At 32.8% G+C, this 19,496-nt stretch overlaps 5 protein-coding genes across 5 annotated transcripts; 4 read left to right on the plus strand and 1 right to left on the minus strand.

Moving 5' to 3' along the window:
- Positions 1-38: 38 nt before the first annotated feature.
- On the plus strand, positions 39-2,015 carry Tsp_03289 (YY1-associated factor 2). Its single transcript, XM_003379585.1, has 2 exons — positions 39-45; positions 1,246-2,015. The coding sequence occupies exons 1-2, from the start codon at positions 39-41 to the stop codon at positions 2,013-2,015; spliced, it is 777 nt and encodes a 258-aa protein (XP_003379633.1).
- Positions 2,016-3,531: 1,516 nt separating this feature from the next.
- On the plus strand, positions 3,532-6,494 carry Tsp_03290 (zinc finger protein). Its single transcript, XM_003379586.1, has 2 exons — positions 3,532-3,918; positions 6,294-6,494. The coding sequence occupies exons 1-2, from the start codon at positions 3,532-3,534 to the stop codon at positions 6,492-6,494; spliced, it is 588 nt and encodes a 195-aa protein (XP_003379634.1).
- Positions 6,495-10,944: 4,450 nt separating this feature from the next.
- Positions 10,945-11,832, plus strand: Tsp_03291 (putative regulator). The gene is made up of 3 exons (XM_003379587.1): positions 10,945-11,049; positions 11,107-11,305; positions 11,372-11,832. Exons 1-3 carry the CDS (start codon positions 10,945-10,947, stop codon positions 11,830-11,832), a joined length of 765 nt encoding a protein of 254 aa, XP_003379635.1.
- A 3,009-nt stretch (positions 11,833-14,841) lies between these two features.
- On the minus strand, positions 14,842-15,382 carry Tsp_03292 (hypothetical protein). Its single transcript, XM_003379588.1, is given in 2 exon segments — positions 14,842-15,000; positions 15,017-15,382. 2 exon segments carry the CDS (start codon positions 15,380-15,382, stop codon positions 14,842-14,844), a joined length of 525 nt encoding a protein of 174 aa, XP_003379636.1.
- Positions 15,383-18,379: 2,997 nt separating this feature from the next.
- Tsp_03293 (conserved hypothetical protein) lies at positions 18,380-18,765 on the plus strand. Its single transcript, XM_003379589.1, has 3 exons — positions 18,380-18,434; positions 18,465-18,584; positions 18,611-18,765. The coding sequence occupies exons 1-3, from the start codon at positions 18,380-18,382 to the stop codon at positions 18,763-18,765; spliced, it is 330 nt and encodes a 109-aa protein (XP_003379637.1).
- The last annotated feature ends 731 nt before the right edge of the window (positions 18,766-19,496 follow it).

The raw sequence follows: 19,496 nt of genomic DNA on the forward strand, positions 1-19,496 counted from the left end.
TAACCAGGCCAGTTTATAAACCAAATACAATTTATCTAATGAAAAGTAAGTTCAATTTTACTGACAATGGAGATAAATGGCTGAATTAATAATAGTAATTGTAATCTATTGGAAGATTTACAATTATGAAAGATAATAAACGCCAATAAAATATAAAAATGAATTGAAGTTTGCTTTCAAAATGAATGTTGCAATTACAACCTAGCTGTTTACTGTTATTGATGCTTTTTACGTGTAGAAGAAGCAGTGAACATAGAAAAGTTTGCAATAAAATCGAGCTTTAATTTTTGAAGAGAAGCTTTTTTTATGATTTAATTATTACTTTTTGTTAGATGCAAAAGAGAAAAAAAGATATTTAGACTGACATTTTCATTTCTTTCTCTTATGGATCTGATTAATAGAATGATCTATGAAATTATTCTTGTTTTTTTTTAAAATCCCAAAATAAATGCACATAAAACTTGTTTAAATTACACATACGTATAGGTAATCAAAACATGTACGAACGAAATACGTCTAGAAACCAGGAACAGAAAAATGTTGAAAAATCTTGAAAGCATTTTATAAAAACTTAAAATTAACAATAATCCATGCACTGGGAAACGGTGTTTTCAGTTATTAGAGTAAATTATGCGTTGCTAAATTTGTAAAAATTATTCAAAAATAAGAAATTAATACATTTTAGATGACAATGTAAGATTTTTCAAGCAAAATACTTGTTTATAATTTTATTTAGTTGAGTTTTATTTTTGCACTTGGCATTTAAGGAAAATGTACATGCGTTCTTACAAAAATGTTTACAGTAAACTTTTTGATATTTTTGAGATGCGCATTCGATTTTCCATGCTTTGAGAAAGCATTGCTATTTTAAACTGCGGCACGGAAAATATTATAAAATTGTCCCAATTTACTTATAATCAGGCAAGTAAACTTTTCAAAATTTCATCAACACGTAAAACTGTTGAATGCAATTAAACGAATTCTATACTAAATTGGTGTTCAATTTTTTAATATAATTATTGTTTGATGTGCTATTTTCTGTTGTTTAAAGGAACAATTTTGATTATTTTTGTATTATTGAAAAGTTGATAATATAACTGTGTGTGGTGAATGTGTAAAGTGGTTAAAAATTGCAAACAGTACTAGGACAAATTGTTGTTTGCATATTGAAAGGAAAAGTGGATATTGATAATGTGACTCGATGTATTTGCATTTCACTGATTTATCATTAGTGTTGTTGTTCAGTTGGTATGTCTCAAGGTTCGAAGCGAAATAAGCGTGCAAATGTGAAAACTGATGAAGAAGATGTCGATTTGATGGATCCAGGGAGCTGGTCTTGCAGCGTTTGCACGTTCAGAAATCGGGCGGATCTTTTCCACTGTTTAATGTGCGACACAAGAAAGGGAACGTCGACGAGGAAGCCGAAGTTGAATTCAGCAGTGGTGGAATTGCAGCAAACGGTGCAAAAAATTGTCCAACAGCAACAACAATTGCAACACCAAAATACGCCGACCGATTCCAAAGAGAAACACCGAGATAAAGCGGGATGTTCGAAAAAAGCCCAAAATTGCAGCAGTCCCACGCATGGCTGTGATAGCAGCAGCGCAGCAGTGGCGTCCTCTTCGACCGTATCTTTGCCGGTATCGTTAAACAAGGTCGACTGCAAAAGTGAACCAACAATCAACATGTCAAAGGACACGTCAATAGTTCAGCCGGATGAGAATGCCCAAGCTGCCATTGTTGACAAGGAACAAGAAAATAAAGAAGAGACCATAGTCGTTGGCGACACCACGTACGCGTTAAATTTAAATACTGCTCGCACGTTTACAGTCACCTCGAACGAGGTGACTGTAGTTTTCACTGATTACAGTGTTAGGGAGATGAATTCGAATATATCCCATTCTTGTGAAATGAAAAGAGACACCCATGAGCGGAAGTCTGCAATGGTGAAGAAAGAGAAACGGAGACGAATCAAGTGTGGAAGCGAAGATTCCGACTCGGGTTGTCTCCAGTAACGTGTCAGTGAATAGAATTTAAAAAGAAAGGAAGGAATAAACACATAAATATATATATATATATATACATATACAACATCTTCATATTCAATCAGTGAATCATTGTAAGTGAGAATAGTGGTTTTCTTTCTTTCTTTTTAATTTTATTGCTACACTTTTGTTGTTACACTGCTTGTTTTTATACTTATTATTATCTTTTTCCATTGATAACACATTGTTATAGTCATGAAGTTAAAGTTTTCTCCTCCATTGTGAATATAATTTATTTTATGTTGAATACTTATTATTTTGAATAAACGTAACAAATGAAACTTTCTATGCTTTGCTGATTCATCTAAATTAGTTTAAAGAAAGAAAACCATTCTTATCATTATTATGTGCTAATGTAGTGTGAAATATTATTACTTTAAAAATGTGACCAAAAAGGGGTTTCTGAGTTTATGTTAATTAACAGTTAGCGGGTAATTGTAATCAACGTTGAGTAATCATTGTAATCAAGCGTATACATGAAGTTTCATCTTACTTATATAACAACAACAATAATAATAATAATCATAATAATAATTTGACCCTTTATAAATTTAAAAATATAAATAAATAGACAATTTTTATTCGATAACAGTGATCGTTGACAAGTGGAAAGTTTAACTTCTGGTTAATTTTTATTTACTAAATAAAAAACAGATTTGATAAATTAATATTTCTAATTTATCTAATAATAATAGTTATAATAAAGTAATGTGAATATTTTTCATTTATCCGTGCAGGTTGTTGTAAGAATATTGAAGATTGGCATGAATTGTTTCGCTAGCAATTACCATGCATGAAATAGAAGCAAGTGCGTGCGAGGTTTCCATCAAACTGACGGCAACTTGAGGATTTACCAATTCTGTGGCCATATCGAGTGTTGTTCGGTAGATTATTGTTCAATTATTAATTATTTGACTTTTCAAACGACTCTGAAATGATCACGCGAGTAAAGCATGAAAAATAATAGCTTCACTACTGATGTTAATCATTGTTGTACGAGATTCTGAGAAATCGTAAGAGACTCGTTAGTCGAGCTGAATCTTACGCAACTTGCAAGCGTGAAAATGGCTGATCCGGATGAAGCTCACTCAATTAAGCTTGCCAACAACACAACTGGACAAGCGAACCGGAAAAGCTGATCATATACAGCCAGTATGATGGTACATGGGGAACGGTGACAGCTGGTGTTCTTTTGATCAATGATGACCCGATTAATGATAGAGGACCAGTCAGAGATCACTAGCCGAGCTTCAACTAGCCGGTAATCGAGCCCGACCACGCCTATTGAGCAAGAGCATCATCAATTATGCAAGAAGTGTTCGCCGAGCTTATTCGACCTTTTGCTAACCATTCGGGGTCCCATTCAACATTACATACGACACAGACGAGCCCGTTCAAATCCATCCGAGAAAAATTCTTACTCTCCTACAGAACTACAACAAGCTCACCAACCCTACACTATTTATTTATTCTTTTATAAATAAATATGATTGGTTCATCGTCAAATTCTTCAAAAAATAATACAGATTTTTCTATTGAATCGTTATTACAAAATACGCCCAACGCAAAGTCGAATTCAATCATCTTTTCAAATCACAGCGCTTTTCAAAAGCCAGTCACAAATCGCACCATACAACAAAATTTCACAAATATTTCAACCACGCCCATTTTTCCACAATCACTCTGGTGTCCAATTCATCCAGCATCTTTTATACATGCATCACTTCGTCAACAATCTTCCACTACAACAACGACAACACCAACAACAACAACACCAACACCAACACCAACATCAAAGTCGTCGGTGAAAAAATACAAATGCAACGTCTGCGACAAAGCATTCAGTCGTAGTAACACATTGCTTACTCACAAGGTATGATTTCTCACGAACATTTCAATAATAATCCTTATTATCACTTTAAAAGTATTTTTTCATTTTAAAATTAACGAACAATTCAACACACACACACACACACACACACACACACACACACACACACACACACACACACACACACACACACACTTATAAATTCATGTCTTTTTGCAGCAGAGAACTGACATCATTTTTGGAAATGTATCATTAGTATTAAAATATTTTTATCTTTTTTTTTGTTAAAAAAATTTAATTTTTTTCTTCACATTATTTTCATCTCATAAGTAAATAAGAAATTTCAATTACTCAGACATATCAAAGCAGGTATAGCAAATATAAAATCAATATAATGTGCAATATCTACTATATTTGTTAGATGAATGTCATCATAAAACTTCAGCTTCCTTGTCTTTACTAGAGAATAATCTTATTTATAGAATTTTACAATTTTAATCAAACTCCACATTTTACTCATCAAGAAAAGCTATTAAGGAAAACTATTCAAACTGACACGATTTATATACAAATTCCTTTCACTTTCAGAAAAAACATTTTTTACCAAATTATATTATTAAATTAATATTTTATAAATACACCTTCAAAACCGTGTCCAAATTACAACAATTTATTTTTTTGCTTCCATTATACTCTTATTTGCAATGCCTTAATAAAAACATTTTCAACATCAACAGAAATACAATTTCAAATATTACAGAAATAAAAGAAATGTTAACAGACTATTCGATTTATAAATTAATTTTCAACAAATTTTCACTTCTTTATAAATATTTATTGAACTATAAATCTATATATATTATAGAGTTTTATATAGAATGCATTTCAATTTACAAAATTTTACTTTTACATTCCAGCACAAGAAATGAATGCAAATGATGCCTGAATTTAAATAATGAAGCTTTTAAAGAAGCTTCATCTTCTTTCACAATAATTTTATTTATAATATGAATGCAATCGCATTATGCTTTATTGAATTAAAAAATAAGAAAGAAAATAAATTCTAATTCACGGTATATTTTCCACGTTTTTTAAGATTAATGACAGTTAAAAATTCAATTTATAATTATTGCGCTTTAAATGCATTGATAAAAGCTCAAATGCAGGTTAAGCATTATCTTTCTTTTCATAAAGTGCAAGGATGTATTAGCGCGGATGTTTTGGAGGTGTTTAAAGCGTAGACCATTCATTGTCATTCAACTTAAGTGTCATTGATCCGCCTGACCAGTTCAATACTATCAACTGACAGAAAACAATAGCTCATCGAACTATCTTTTCTTCTCATGCAGACACTTCTTCAAAGACCAAACGGTGGAACTTTTAAAATATTTACCAGTTTACAGTTGTGCCTAGTGATCGGTCTGCGATTAGCACTTCATTATTACGCTAGATCAATTTTCTTCTAGCAACACGGATCAGAACAACCCATTGTTCAACTGGCTTAACACTAGCTTTTTACAATTACCGTATATTTACAGTAACATTATGCTACAAATACTGGTCTATACAACGGATAAAACTCATTCATACGTTCAACTGAGATGCTGCATTCGGGCAAATTTCTCCTCGTCTTCTCTTATTGGTCTAACATTTTCATTGGTTTTATTCGTTGATTGGTTCAAAATGCTTTTCATATGATTCGATCAAATTCCTCTACTTTTTATTGGCCCGTACGATTCAGGATTTCATTAGCCAATAATTCCTTATTATGAATGGCTGCAATATTTCATGCTTCATTGGTCAAAACAGTTACGCTATTTCAAATTTTCATAACTTATTAATAAGAAACAAATTTTATCTAGTATCATTTTAAAGTGTAACCTTTGTTTCAAGAACAATCCCAACTGACCGTTGTATTTACCACACATTTTTGCTGACAGGCTATTTTACCATTAAAAATGTAAAACTAGTCCAGACTTATCTTGATTGCAAGTAAAATTTGTTGATTAAAAATGAAAAAAGATTTTTCCCGCGTAAGATAGCAGCTATCAAATCAGAAAAATATTCAGCTGACAACACCGGCACTCTTAGTCAGGTGAACAGAGAACAAAATAAAAAATAACTTGTTAATCTCCTTTCTACAAACTTCATAATTACATAAAAGATGGAATACATTCTCAAAATTATTACTTTTTTCAGATATGCCAAACGAATAAATTTTGAATTTGTAATAGCATCTTTTCACAAGGCTACGCGTAAAATGCCTTTGGCAAAATTAAAACTGCCAAATTCATTTATGTTGAAAATGCAATTCATAAATTGAATTACAAAAAGCATATACATATACGAGTTTAAAATAATAAATAGATATTTTTCAATATGGATAAATTTTAAAAAATAATATTTTTAAATTCAAGAGAATACATACCGGAGAAAAGCCATTTAAATGTGACAGTTGTGGTCGAGCTTTCCGACAGCCAGGAAATTTAACACGCCATCGTCTCACACATACAACAGTATGTGATTGGAAATTAACGTTTCAATGTTGTCAAACAATCAGCCAATTTATACATTCAGGTAAAACCGTACGCATGCGGACAATGTGGTCGTGCATTTAATCGAGCATCAAATTTGCATACACATCTGCGTACCCATTGCCATTATCGTCCTTTTGTTTGCATTCAGTGTGGAAAAGGATTCAATCAAAAAGTTGATTTAAAGCTCCATTTATTTTTGCACGCAAGTAAGTTACTATAAAATATTAATGCTTATGTTTTTATTTTAAAAGCGACACTTTATTTCTTTAATTGATTGTTGAGAAGTATTTTAATTTTTATATGTAATATTTTTGAGTCTCTAATACTACTACAACGAGTTCCGTTATTAAGATTTTCACATTTTAGATGCTACGAAATGATGGTATTCATCGTCCGCGGTTACTATATGATGAACAGGTTTTTACTGCATAAATTAGAATAGCACCAAATTGTCACACCGCGATTCCTAACACAGTGCGCCTACTCATAATAAAAATTATATTCATATGTCCTGTTTGCATGTTTCAACTTTGTTTCTTATAACATAATTTGTAATCATGAACTGAATAGTCATTCAATGTTACATGTTTAATTACAAAATGTTGCAATTTTATTTTAAAAAATTCACTCACAGTTCAAAAGTTGACAGACTTTAAACTGTTAAACCAACAAAATTTATGCAAATTGAAACCTATATTGAATTTTAAACTTACTTTTAGAATGTAAATTGAACTTCCTTGTCGTCTTTTGACAAATAATATTTCACTTCAAATAACATTTCAAAACTAAAGTTACCGTAAACTTTGAAATATTTAGTAGAACAAAAGTATGACCTACATTCTGTGATATAATGAAAATTATTACTTGTATAAAAATGTGCTTAACAATAAATAACAATTACATAACAATCATTGAAAATTATGAAATTCCATTTTTTTATTTTTGAATTGACTTTAGTAGAGCATTTTTTATTTTTATATTTTTGTAATATATTTATAAGCTGTTTGCATTTCTTTACTGAAATGATGCGTCTGCTTTTATAAATCATATCAATAGCCCGAATAAAAAAATATAATTTTGCATTATATATTAGTTAAAGTTAAAGTTCGAGTTATGCTTCATCTGACTGCCAAGGCTGGTTGTTTTCATTTTACATTGATTTCGAAATTCATGTTTCCATTCCCAAGAGACGGCTGGCAACGCCGTTTTGAATAGAATCAATTTCTTTTATTAGAGTCAAGTAACAGGTTGAAAGAAAATTAAAAATTAAAATAAATTTATAAATTATACAAGCGTTCGAACTTATATAAACAAACTGATGCGTATGCATCTTCAAAATGAATTGTGAGTTCAAAAAAGCATTTTTAGCAAAGTAAAAATTTATTTTAAAGTAAAAACATAATTTTGAAAATGTTACACGTTACATTTAAAAAAATCAAATAAATCAGTTTTTTACAGTATTTTAAGAGCAATTAGCAGTAATAAATTAAGGAAAAAAACGCCTAATTATCTTAATGTACTGTACATAACCTGCAAGTGTTATTTAATTACATTTTTTTACAGTAATTACAATTGCATTTTTTAAGCCAAACGTTAAGCATTATCCTGAATTCATTGAACACTAGATTAACAAACTTAATTTTCACCGAGGTAAATTAAATTTTTTTTTATTCGAAGAGTTTAAATCTGAATTTATTAATTATTAATTTTATCTGTAGTTACGAGACGAGGTCAAAATAAAAAAAAATAACGAAACATGATTTTTAAGTTTTCGAAAAATAATTTTAAAAAGTTTTTATCTAAAGTTGGTTAGTAAGTATGGAAGTTGATAATTATCCTTCTTTTCAATGATTTTGAATTTCTTATGCGAATAAAAAAGTCTGAAATAATTATAATTAAAAGAAACTGCAATTTTACTTGTTAGTTTGCTTAACTCATAGTTTCGGCTTTTCGATTTATTCAAGTGCACTTATTGTAAGTCAGCGATTGGAAAAATTTAATTTGCTCTCCTGTTCCTGCTTATTGATTTAAATATTAACTGAAGTTGAAATGAATTGAATTTTTATAATTGCAAAATTAGAATTTACAATATTACAATACAAACCAGGTTTGACATGTTAACATTGTAACTTAAAGGAAAGAAACTTCCAGTTATCAGTATTTACATATAGTGCAAAGTTAAAATTGAAATTGAATAAAGTATAATGTGAATGTTATTGCTGTAGTTGATCATTCATCAGCAGTCGTTCTTTAATTGATGCTATTTTCTACTTTATTTAAAAGTAAGATTGTTTTATTTTTATCACTGTGAAAACTTCTACTCATTAGATAGATACTTGAATTGTTTGAACAGCAAATAATGAATTCGAATTGTTTAGTTATTGCTTCATCAGGGTGACATTTGGTGAACAACATTTTGCAATCGAATTGCATTTGTTAAAAATGCAAAAATAATTCATTAAATAATAAAATAATAACACTTACCGTCAGTTGTGGTGTATTTAATTATTTGGTGATTAGTTGGTGAAGTTTAGGGAAGAAATTTTAGAAGTAAATTATTTCGTTTATGGATTGATATGTTCACAAAACCAACTGTTCGTATTGATCATTTCAGAGCAAATTTATACTTAGCTGTTTAAGTAGCTGATTAAATAACTTTATCTTTCATGCTTTATCATATTTACTTTATTCTGTTGTGAAGAGAAATTTGCATATTATATCAGTCAACAGTGAACATGGATGCAATAGTTGAACTAATATGAAAAAGAATTGAATTTTCACCACATTTGCAGTTTAAATTTACTGAAATTAATAATTGAAATTCAGAAAACTGTTTGAAATTTTTCTTAATCTTAATTCTTGCGAAATATCTTGCTAAGATTGGACAAATTGCCTATAAATAGAGCACAGAAGCTAGTCAGTTTTATTCGATTTACTTGATTATTTGATAAAAATGAAATTTACACTTAAATTATAAATATCACGAAATGAATATTTTTATTTGGCAAATCAGCGTTGAGAATTAGAAAATTTTCATTCATCAATGTTAGCTGTATCAACGCTTGCTTGGTTCTATGAAATTTACTTGCACGCTGAAACGTGCATCATTCATTCATGCATGCATGTCGAACGTGCAAAATTTGAATCATTCAATTGTTAAGCCCAGTTTTTGCTTTTGCCTCGTTAGCACATTAAACATGCTAATTGTAGTTGTTTTTTTTTTTTGATGCGTTGTATCGCTTGATAAACAACCAGTTTAAATGTGAATTGCGTGATTTTGGCTTCATCGGTGTTGAAACTGGTTGTACTCTTTGTGCTACATTTCTCCATTTGCACAGTATGTTTGTTGCAGTTGTGAAATTATTTATTATTCAAAATAGCTTCATATTCATATTATGATCACCTATTTCAAATGTTATACGGCATTGTTGAAATTGCATAATAAAGAGCATATTGAAATTTATCATAAAAAATGAAACATTAATAAGCGAGATGGAATTTCTTTTTTCTGCTTTTTATTTGTTTATTTGAGTTTTTTGTTGTTGTGAGCGTGCAACATTTGTTGCTGAACGTATTTCTCTCATCTGCACGTTGAAGCATCTCTTAAAACGTCAAGCTGCAAGTTGTCTTGGTTTAATTTTATTGAACGTGTTGCAAATGTTCTTGCTCAACTGTTTTACACTTGTCAAACGATAATAATGTCATCGGTTTTGGCTTTGGTTATTCTTAGAAATGATGTGTGCGTGCGTGCGTATGTATGTACTTAATATTTCAGATTTTTGTTTTTCACTTCTGAACTGCTCATCCACTTTTGGTTATTAATTAAAATTATGAAAAATTTATTTTGTGATTGTTCTTTATTTTTTTAGCATATGCTTATCGACATTTTTCATTGTTGATTAAAATAAAAACGTCCTCTGCTCTGTGCAGTTTCAAAGTTTGGTATTGATTGTTCCTTTGGTTATTGCTGAATCTGCTGCTTCTTCTCCGCATTGCGCGTGGTTCTCATTTTTACAAACATGCTTTGCCGTTCTTTTTATTTTCTCACAATTTCCCACATTTTTACTTTTATATTATGTTGATTTTGTTCAATGCAAAGCGGTGCTGCTGGACTCGATTTTATTAAGTGAACAGATGGACAAACATGTGCGAAATATTACGTTTTCACCTACCCGCCAGTAGTAATATATATTATTTTATACATCTACCCTCAGCCGACCAACTTACTAACTGAATCAACATCTAGCTAGCTAGCTAGTTATAAATTGAAAATTTAGGTTATCAGCTTAGAGTGAAAGTCAACATTGCCTTCTGCTTTTATTTAAGCAAATATGATGGTTGAACTCATTATTTCGTATAGCCCAGTTTAGTCCAATTTGTTAAATGCAGTGCAGCTGAAGAATTATGTGGTCTACTGTATTCCGCGACAGCAATCATCATCCTCTTTATTATATGTATAATTTAAATTTTGTTTATTTTTAAGACGTTCCATTCTGAGCTGTGCTTTTGATATTGACTTTGTCGTTTGAAAATGGCTTCAAAACAAGAAACAGTCCCGTTGCAACCGAAAAAAGAACTCGAAGACGTGAAATATGCTATTGTAGCTTTGAAAGAAAGAAGCGCTACAGAGTTTGAAGTAAAATTTGTCCAGACATATTATAGTTGAAGTGATTATAATCCGAATATATCTTAGAAATTGAAAACATTTTTATGGGATTTGGATCCAACATTACGTCTGCCAGCTAAAAAGATGTCCAACCCTGCAGCATTGGGCCTCGGCGGATTTGGATGTGCCGTTTTGATGTTTCAAGTGAAAAATATGGGCTTGATCAATCAAGGTCCAACTGCTTGGGTTGCACTCGTGCTCGGAGGATTGATGCAAGTTTTTGCAGGTATTATTAATAATTTGCACAGTTTCATTTTCCATCTTTCTGATTCTGATTCATTCTTTTATTAAGGTTTACAAGAATTTAAAACTGGAAACAATTTTGGTTATGCGGCATTTTCTTGCTTCGGCGGTCTGTGGACTTGCTTCGGTTTGATCGGCTTTTGCAAAGAAATGAAATATTTTCCAGTAACACAAGCGGACATGGGAGTTTTGTTGATCATTTTCACATTATTCACGTTTATCTTCCTTTATCCGGCAGCAAAATTGGACATGGTATTATTTCTGATGTTTTTCGATTTGTTTTTGGCATTCGTTGTCGGCGATGTGGCCCATTTTATGGATCTTCCAGATGCCAAGCCTGTAGAAACAACCAGCGCAGTACTTTTCATGATCGGCGGCTTGCTCGCATTGTACATCATGGCCCATATTATCTACTTGGATGTTTTCAAGAGAGATTTGCTTCCTGTTGGTCAAGCTCCAATGTTGAAATGGTGTCCTCGATTGGCACACGCCCAACACGAGCAAGTTTAATCCTCTGTCGCTTGCTTTTCTCATTTTATTCTCTTGCTTCAAACGACAACAACAACAAACAAACAAAAAATGCCAACGTAGTTGCTTCCAATTGCTCTTTAGCATATATCGTTGTTATTTAACTCGCCAAATATTATTATTATCATTATTATTCATTTGTCATTTTAAATTAGACAAAGTAATAATATACAATTATATTATCATTTCCGCATAATGGAAATCCAGATCAATGCTTGTTTTTTGTTTTGTGATATTTTTGCATAACGCATGCTCGAATTGGAATTGCATTTATTGAAATAAAAATGATATGCATGAATTAGAAAATTGTTCGTTCAGTGTTGATGAAGTTAATTCAAATGAAATTAATGATGATGTGGGATAATATAAATAAAAACTGTGCAATATAAAGTGTCAATGAACGATGAATTTTATATAGAAAGACGTGATGCGTTGAAAACAAGTCGAGAAATGACGATATCCCGCCAAGTTCAGTTTTCAGTGTGCCAATTTAGTTAGACTGAAATATATTGATCACCGCCAGTGAAACTTTTTGATAAACGGCGCAAAAATTCTTGTCAAGATGCGTACGAATGACATTGTTGTTGTCATTGGCAAAAGCTGTTTTTGTGTTATTTCGTTGAAACCTAAATATTTCTTAAATATAAATATATACTTTTGCCTGATATTATTCATATTGATAAAATCTCTCATTGGAAAAATGAAAAATTGTACAAAAATTAGAGTAGAATTGTTCTCTTCTTCTTCTTCTACAGTATGCTCGAGAAAATTTAATGCTCAAGAAGTGTCATTGTTGTCGTTTTTTGTTTATCTTCTCAAATGTGACAAAAAATTAACAATAACCGGTTTTGTTGATTTTAATTCATAAAATTTGCATATTATGCATCATGCAAATGTTTACACGTTAGATGACAATCGAACCAGGGAACAAAGAGTTCAGTTTTGCGTTGTTTCAACAATGCCGATAAAGTGTGCAAATGCAAAAACAGCGCTACCGATTGCTGGACGACTGCTGCCGACGAAACAATCCGACCTTTGCAGATAGTGCGCTATTTCAACGCTGTCGGATGGACAATATAATTGTCCTCGCGCCATAATGGGTAGTAGGGTCAGTGGTGCTATAGAAATAAATCAACAACAAAAAACATACATGTATATATATGTATATAACAGAGATAGAAAAAAGGGGGCCAATAGGCGGAGGTGGCGGCGGTCAGCTGCCAATCGACGAACGTTGACCACCGAGTTTAACGGTCCAATCGAATTTCAGTGCAACAGGTGCCACTGAAAAGTGCACGCCACTGACAGGCAGGCGGTGCTGAAATGAAATTGCAAATTTGCCACAACCAACAATCCCATTCAAGCAATACAGCAGCTAGGCGTTCTCGCGGTTAGGATTTTTTGTGCAACAACAATGATCAACATCTGAACAACAAAAATACCGTCCATTGTGTTGCTTTTTGTTTTTTGAATATTCATTGTTTTCTCAAGCTGCTGTGGAAAGTGGTTTCATATATTTTCTTCCACATTGCTGATATTTGGAAATATTTTGTTTGTTGTAACATTAGCTGGCTGCTTGTGGTTTTCTTCTCAACTTTTGGACCAACAGCAACATACATACATACATACAGTTGGAGAGAATAAAAACGTCGTTCATCCGCGTGAACAATTCACGCTCTTTTGTTCGCTGTTGGTGCGGAGCACGTTGGCCAAGACAATTTTGGTAAGAGAATATTTGCATATTGACAAACAGATAAATAAATAAATAGTTCGTTCACACAAGTGCAAATAACTAAGAACGAACAACAACACTGGACCGCAACAATCAGCACTTGTAAATTTTTGCTGTTGCCTAGTTTAATGAATCACGATACAGTTTATGTATCATTTTTTAAATCTTCACTAACATTTTTTGCCATTTCAAATTCTCCCATTCAACTTTTAAAATCAATTCTTATCTTGTATGTGAATAACAATACTAATAATAGTATTTCTTCTTGAACACAGTGTTGTTGATCTTGATTACGTATTTTGTTTTCTTGCAAAATTTTGCAAAAAACATGAAAATAAAAGTTTCTTTTCAATATTTTACACATTTTCTTATCTTTAGTTTTTTTTTAGTTTTGTTTAACTTTTTTTCAGCTTTGCATGTAAAAATGAATAGAAAATAAAAACATTTCTGCACAAATCGTTCTTTCTATTGTATCTCTCTCTCCCCCCCCCCTTAGCTTTCTCTCGTCAAGGTAAATTCCAACAGACATTATCTTCCCAGTGAAATCAACATTCTAGAATTAAGATGTGGAAATTGGTCATCCGGTATTGTCGTTAGAGTTTTCTGCTTGAAAGCATCAACGTTGAATAAGATAGAGGAGACCAGTTTGTTCCCTTTTAACTCGTGTCCTCGAATGGCCACTTTTCATTGGTTCATTGGAATTGTGACATTTTCTACGACCGTTTTTCACTTAGCTTCTTCTATGTAGCCAACTGAACACCACTGTAGTGGTTCATACCTTGTAAAATTATCGTTGTTCTTCTTTTGCAAATTTACTGATATATATATATATATATATATATATATATTTATTTATTTATTTATTGTTTCTTTTTCAAAGGCTGCATCTCAGTTTGTGCTCATATCCGGTCTGGGCGGTGATGGCCGAATGGGTTCCACCAGTGCAGAATGATCGAAGCAGAAAGTCATCCGCACTTGTGCTCAGCTGCAGCTTGTTCGGCTTCGGATCTTTACTGCTTGCAGTGTGCTTACTTGGACCGGTAGTCGGAGTACCCCGACCTCATCATCATCAAGATCAAGAGGATCGTCGACTGTTTCCGCATTATCCGGTGATGGGTGAAAAAACATCCGATGTATTTATAACTGTGAAAACGTCGGGCAGATTTCACAAAAGTCGAATCGCTAGCATCTTAGATACCTGGTTCCAACTTGCCCCTGGTGATATTTTCTTCATCACCGACCAAGATGATAAGCATTTATCACGGCGCACCGGTGAACATGTCATAGCGACTCAGTGTCGAGCTTCGCACAGCTTGCTCGGCTTGTGTTGCAAAATGGGAGTTGAATTTGACAGCTACATTCGCTCGAAGAGAAATTGGTTTTGTCATTTTGACGACGACAATTATGTTAACGTTCCGCTGTTGAAAAAATTACTTTCCAAATACAATCCGGACAAGGATTGGTATTTGGGGAAACCGTCGACCAAAATGCCCGTTCACCATCCCGATGATAAAAATGAACCCCGGAAATTTTGGTTCGCCACGGGCGGTGCTGGATTTTGCCTGAGTCGTTCTTTGGCCAAAAAGTTGGCTCCACTAGCCGCAGACGGTCAGTTTGTTCAAGTTTGCCGTCGACTGTCACTTCCGGACGACGTGTCGATGGGATTTTTGATTGGTCACACGTTGGCGACCAATTTGACCATAGTGAAGCAGTTCCATTCCCATTTGGAGCCGCTTTACACGCTCGACCACAGACAACTTGCCGAGCAAGTGTCGTTGAGTCGCGGTGTAAACGTACCATCAATTTTTGACAACGATCCTTCTCATTTCAAATCCTTGCACTGCTTGCTTTATCCACAAGCATCACTGTGTTTGAAAACAACACAATCAAGCGACACTTCTTGATTATGCACATATCATCTTTTGGTGACAAATTCATTTATATTCATACATACACATACGTATATATATATATATATATTTGTTTTTTCTTGTGGTTGAAAATTTTAAAATTTTCTACAAAATAAAGTTTAACCAAAAACTGAACTCAAATTGTCCTTTTATTGTTCATAATTGTTGCTAAATTTCAACAATAAATTGTTAATTGAAAAATGTTTTCCAAAAAAAAAATAAAATAAAATAAAATGTGCTTACTTATTGAAATATATTGGCTTATTTGCTTTGATTTGAAACTAGAACAGTGGCAAAGAAAAGTTTGTTCAATCTTTGACCATGAGAAAATTCCCTTGAGTTCAAGCAATTCAGTGAACAATAGCCGTGTAGCCATTATTGACGGAAATCAACCTTTGCCAACAGTCCTCAGCAACGGTGTTGTCCTTGGAAATAACGAGCGTAAAATAACAAAAAATAGTAATAATAATAAATAAAAGCAAGTATATTCTCTTTTTCTGCTTTGGAAAAATATTTCCCTACTCGTTTGATTCAATTATCAATTTTATCCCTTCCAATATATCCTTAATTATAGATGTAGATGGTGTTATATTTGTGTTGTAAAATTCCACATTGAAATTCAGTAATAAATGAATGAATGAATGAATGAATGAAAAATTGAAAAATGAAAATAATTGGGCATTCTTTGTAAGTGTTCGTGAGTTTCTGATTGAATGAGCATAGAAAATTGACTAAAGTAATAAACCCCTTTGTATAAATTATACACTGTATGAGAAAACTCATTTTCTATATTAAGTTGTAACAAACCGACTGTTCAAAGAAAGTGTTCATGCAGATGTTTTTGAAGTGGAGAAAAACAAAGCGATCTTTTCTTCCACTATGATCTTGGCAATATGTTGGAATGGCGTTGCCAAGTATTCCCATGCTGATGTCCACAAAGCCGATGATACAACCGATATTTGGCAGGCTGACGTTGCTGACCCAGTTCAGCATGTTCCCAGCGGAACAGGCTAATTTTTCTGCGCAAATAGCTGGTTATGTAAAACAGAAGACGAAGGAAAAGTCCACTCCGAGGTCGATTGCTTGAAAACTTGCCTGCATGTCACATAAAAAGCACACCAATACAGTTGTCAGCAACTTTTTTGTTATCTCCAATAACTGAAAAATAAAAATTTCCTTTTATGATAATTTCTACATTTTTTACACAGGCAAAAAAAAAGATTGAACCAGTGGATAAAATGAGGTCGATTGTGGTCAGCAGTTTGGCAGCTCAAACAAACAAAAATACACATTATCGTCTAGCGGTCATTTTGGGGCAAAAAGGTTGGTCAAGTGCTGACCGGGCAGGTGCTCAACGGTGCAGTTTCCACAAGACCATATTGACCTGTTGAACAGAAGAATAAGGACGGCCACTGGTCATCCATCCCCCATCCACTGACCCGTTTCTGATGTACAATATAATGTGGACCATCTCCGTTGTACACTGATCTAAAAAGAGAAATGGGAAAAATTAAATATTTTCAACACAGCTTAACCTGATCGATCAATAAAACCGAAACTTGGCAAAGTGGTCAAACTTTTCCCATGCACATTTTAAAAAGCAGTCATATATTTATTTTTATGCATGAAAAATAAAACTGTTTAAAAATATATTTCATTTGGTAAAGAAAAGACAACTAAAAATTCATAATCAAATAAAACCTGTATATACATATATATATATATATATATATATATATATTTCGATAACATTTAATTGAACATGTCTTTTCCAATTATTTTCAAAGTCAAGTAAACATTCTTCTTCATTTGCATCACGTATGGTAAATGAAATTTTATCAAACAATTATAAAATGATCGATGAATTTTCAAGTTAAACATCATCAATATTGCATTGCATTCCTTCGATGGAATCATTACAGTCACCATTTGTTACCGTTAAAACCGGTTTTAACAATGAACGTATTATTGAATTTAAAGTATTATTTTCGTTTTGTCACCTTATTGATTGGTATCAATAAATTGTGCATTTCTCGTGGTAATAAAAAATTTGTTTTTTAATTTATCAAATGAATTTTATTAATTTTTTTATATGCGTTTGGGTTGAATTAATTTCAACTTTGATTGCGTACTGTTTTACCAGAATTAGTTTTCCGTTACATTTTTTTCAAGTTTGCTTCATCGTTTACTACTTGAAATTTCGCATTTGACTTTGAAAATACTTCATTTCATATCATCACATCCGCAAGTTTGTGCAAAATGCATTACTTGGTTCAATAATTGACGGCAAATTATTCACTTTCGATTTTTACTTTCAACTTTGGACGCTTTTATTTGAAAACATATTTGATTAATTGAAAAGTAATTCTGCTTTTAATGTGACTTCAGTTTGCTTCAAGAATGTCAAAGTGAAATTTTAAGTGGCTTTCAGAATCGCCAAACGACGACGCCACATGCTTTTTAACAAATGATCCGAAATTCCAAGCTTCCACAAATCTGCTTCAAAAACTAGCCTCGAGATAAATGGCACCAGCAAATGTTGAAGCGGCAGCGTTCAGAAGGGGGCTATTAAAATTTTTATGCTCACCATAAATTTCACCAGTTGCTAATAAATTGACAACAACAGCTGTCAATTCGGCAAGCAAACTTTTCTTCCACTTTCTTCTCCAATTTTCTCTTAAAGCTACAATTTTTCAAAACGAACATTTTACAACATTGCTTAAGTTGCTCAAATTTACGCTAAATTTGTTCACTGTTCAAAAATATTTGTCAAGTTATACGTCACACTATTACAAGTGAAAAGCAATAAATTTATGAAAAAAATATATACACATGCATATAAATAAATGAATAAATAAATAAATAAATATATATATATATATATGTTATGGCAAATATGGATAACGATCAACGTGCGTCTTACAGCGAGTACCGTTTTAATGGTCTTTAACAAATTATTATTTCATCATAAGCGAATATAGTTTTAATTTTTACATCGTCTTCTTACGTGGCAATGAGTTACAAGAAGTCTCCTGTTCGCTCGCAACCTCCACAATGTGATGAACAGTTTCTAGTAGTCGTAGATATTTTAGGTAACCTTGTCCACAACTGACTTCAGCTGTTCGCTTAGAGCAGCGTTCCACGCCGTTGCTAGCTGTTCCTTATTCACAAGAACCATTGTCATCACAATGCAAATCTTCTTCCATAATTGGTGCATTTAATAAAAGCGATTTCGGCATCAAATCTGCGTCAATACCGACGCGTGGTTCTTGACCAAACATCAATAAGTAGGGACTTTGTTTCGTAGTGGCATCAACGCTGATGTTAATCTGCCACTGTATGAATTTCAGTCCAAGGGACCATCTGTCTGAATCGTTGTCTCTCATCCAAATTGCAAGCTTCTCCTTTATTACACCATTTAATCGTTCTACCTCTCCCTGCCTATGTGGATGACGGGGTCGACCATTAATAAAATTCGTTTCCGGCCATAAGTATCTTAGCTCAGCGATGAGAGAGTTCACGAATTCACGGCCGTTTTCGGACTGCAGTATGCTAGGGGCTCCAATCAGGAGAAAAACGTCAAGGAGGTTGTGAGCCACCTCTGCGCTGCTTTCAGACGTCAGTGGCCGCAGGACGCAAAATTTACTAAAATGGTCAACATAAGTCATTACATAGTTGAACTTGCCATCAGGCAGCGTTTGGTAGTTGATCAAATCCACTTGTCCTCTTGACATGATGCTACTGCTAACTATTGACTTTACTACCAAACTTTTGGGGATCTTCTTTTTTCGTTTCAGTTGACAGTCTTCACAAAAGCCTATGTAAATTTTGCATATCTCCAATGTGACGTTGGCCCATTTCTTTTGTATCTCCAAAAACGTCTTCCTTTCTCCGCCGTGACCAATACGCGAATGGGCATCCCTAACGATGGAAAACATATCTTCTAATGTGGCAATTTGTCGAATTTCGTCATTTTTTCTTTTTCGAATCAATTTACGCTCTTC

The sequence above is a fragment of the Trichinella spiralis genome, assembly GCF_000181795.1.
Source record: "Trichinella spiralis strain ISS 195 chromosome Unknown Scfld2, whole genome shotgun sequence".
In the NCBI taxonomy this organism is placed as follows: Eukaryota; Metazoa; Nematoda; class Enoplea; order Trichinellida; family Trichinellidae; genus Trichinella; species Trichinella spiralis.

What these genes read in the sequence shown, in the direction of transcription:
- Tsp_03291 (XM_003379587.1), top strand. Translation starts at nt 10,945, where the DNA reads ATGGCTTCAAAACAAGAAACAGTCCCGTTGCAACCGAAAAAAGAACTC. An exon ending in GAAGCGCTACAGAGTTTGAA is followed by an intron (nt 11,050 to 11,106) that starts GTAAAATTTGTC and finishes AATATATCTTAG; the next exon opens with AAATTGAAAACATTTTTATG. An exon ending in ATTGATGCAAGTTTTTGCAG is followed by an intron (nt 11,306 to 11,371) that starts GTATTATTAATA and finishes TCTTTTATTAAG; the next exon opens with GTTTACAAGAATTTAAAACT.
- Tsp_03293 (XM_003379589.1), top strand. Translation starts at nt 18,380, where the DNA reads ATGGCAAATATGGATAACGATCAACGTGCGTCTTACAGCGAGTACCGT. An exon ending in CAGCGAGTACCGTTTTAATG is followed by an intron (nt 18,435 to 18,464) that starts GTCTTTAACAAA and finishes TTTCATCATAAG; the next exon opens with CGAATATAGTTTTAATTTTT. An exon ending in AGTAGTCGTAGATATTTTAG is followed by an intron (nt 18,585 to 18,610) that starts GTAACCTTGTCC and finishes AACTGACTTCAG; the next exon opens with CTGTTCGCTTAGAGCAGCGT.
- Tsp_03290 (XM_003379586.1), top strand. Translation starts at nt 3,532, where the DNA reads ATGATTGGTTCATCGTCAAATTCTTCAAAAAATAATACAGATTTTTCT. An exon ending in ACACATTGCTTACTCACAAG is followed by an intron (nt 3,919 to 6,293) that starts GTATGATTTCTC and finishes TTTAAATTCAAG; the next exon opens with AGAATACATACCGGAGAAAA.
- Tsp_03292 (XM_003379588.1), bottom strand. Translation starts at nt 15,382, where the DNA reads ATGGTACGTTTACACCGCGACTCAACGACACTTGCTCGGCAAGTTGTC.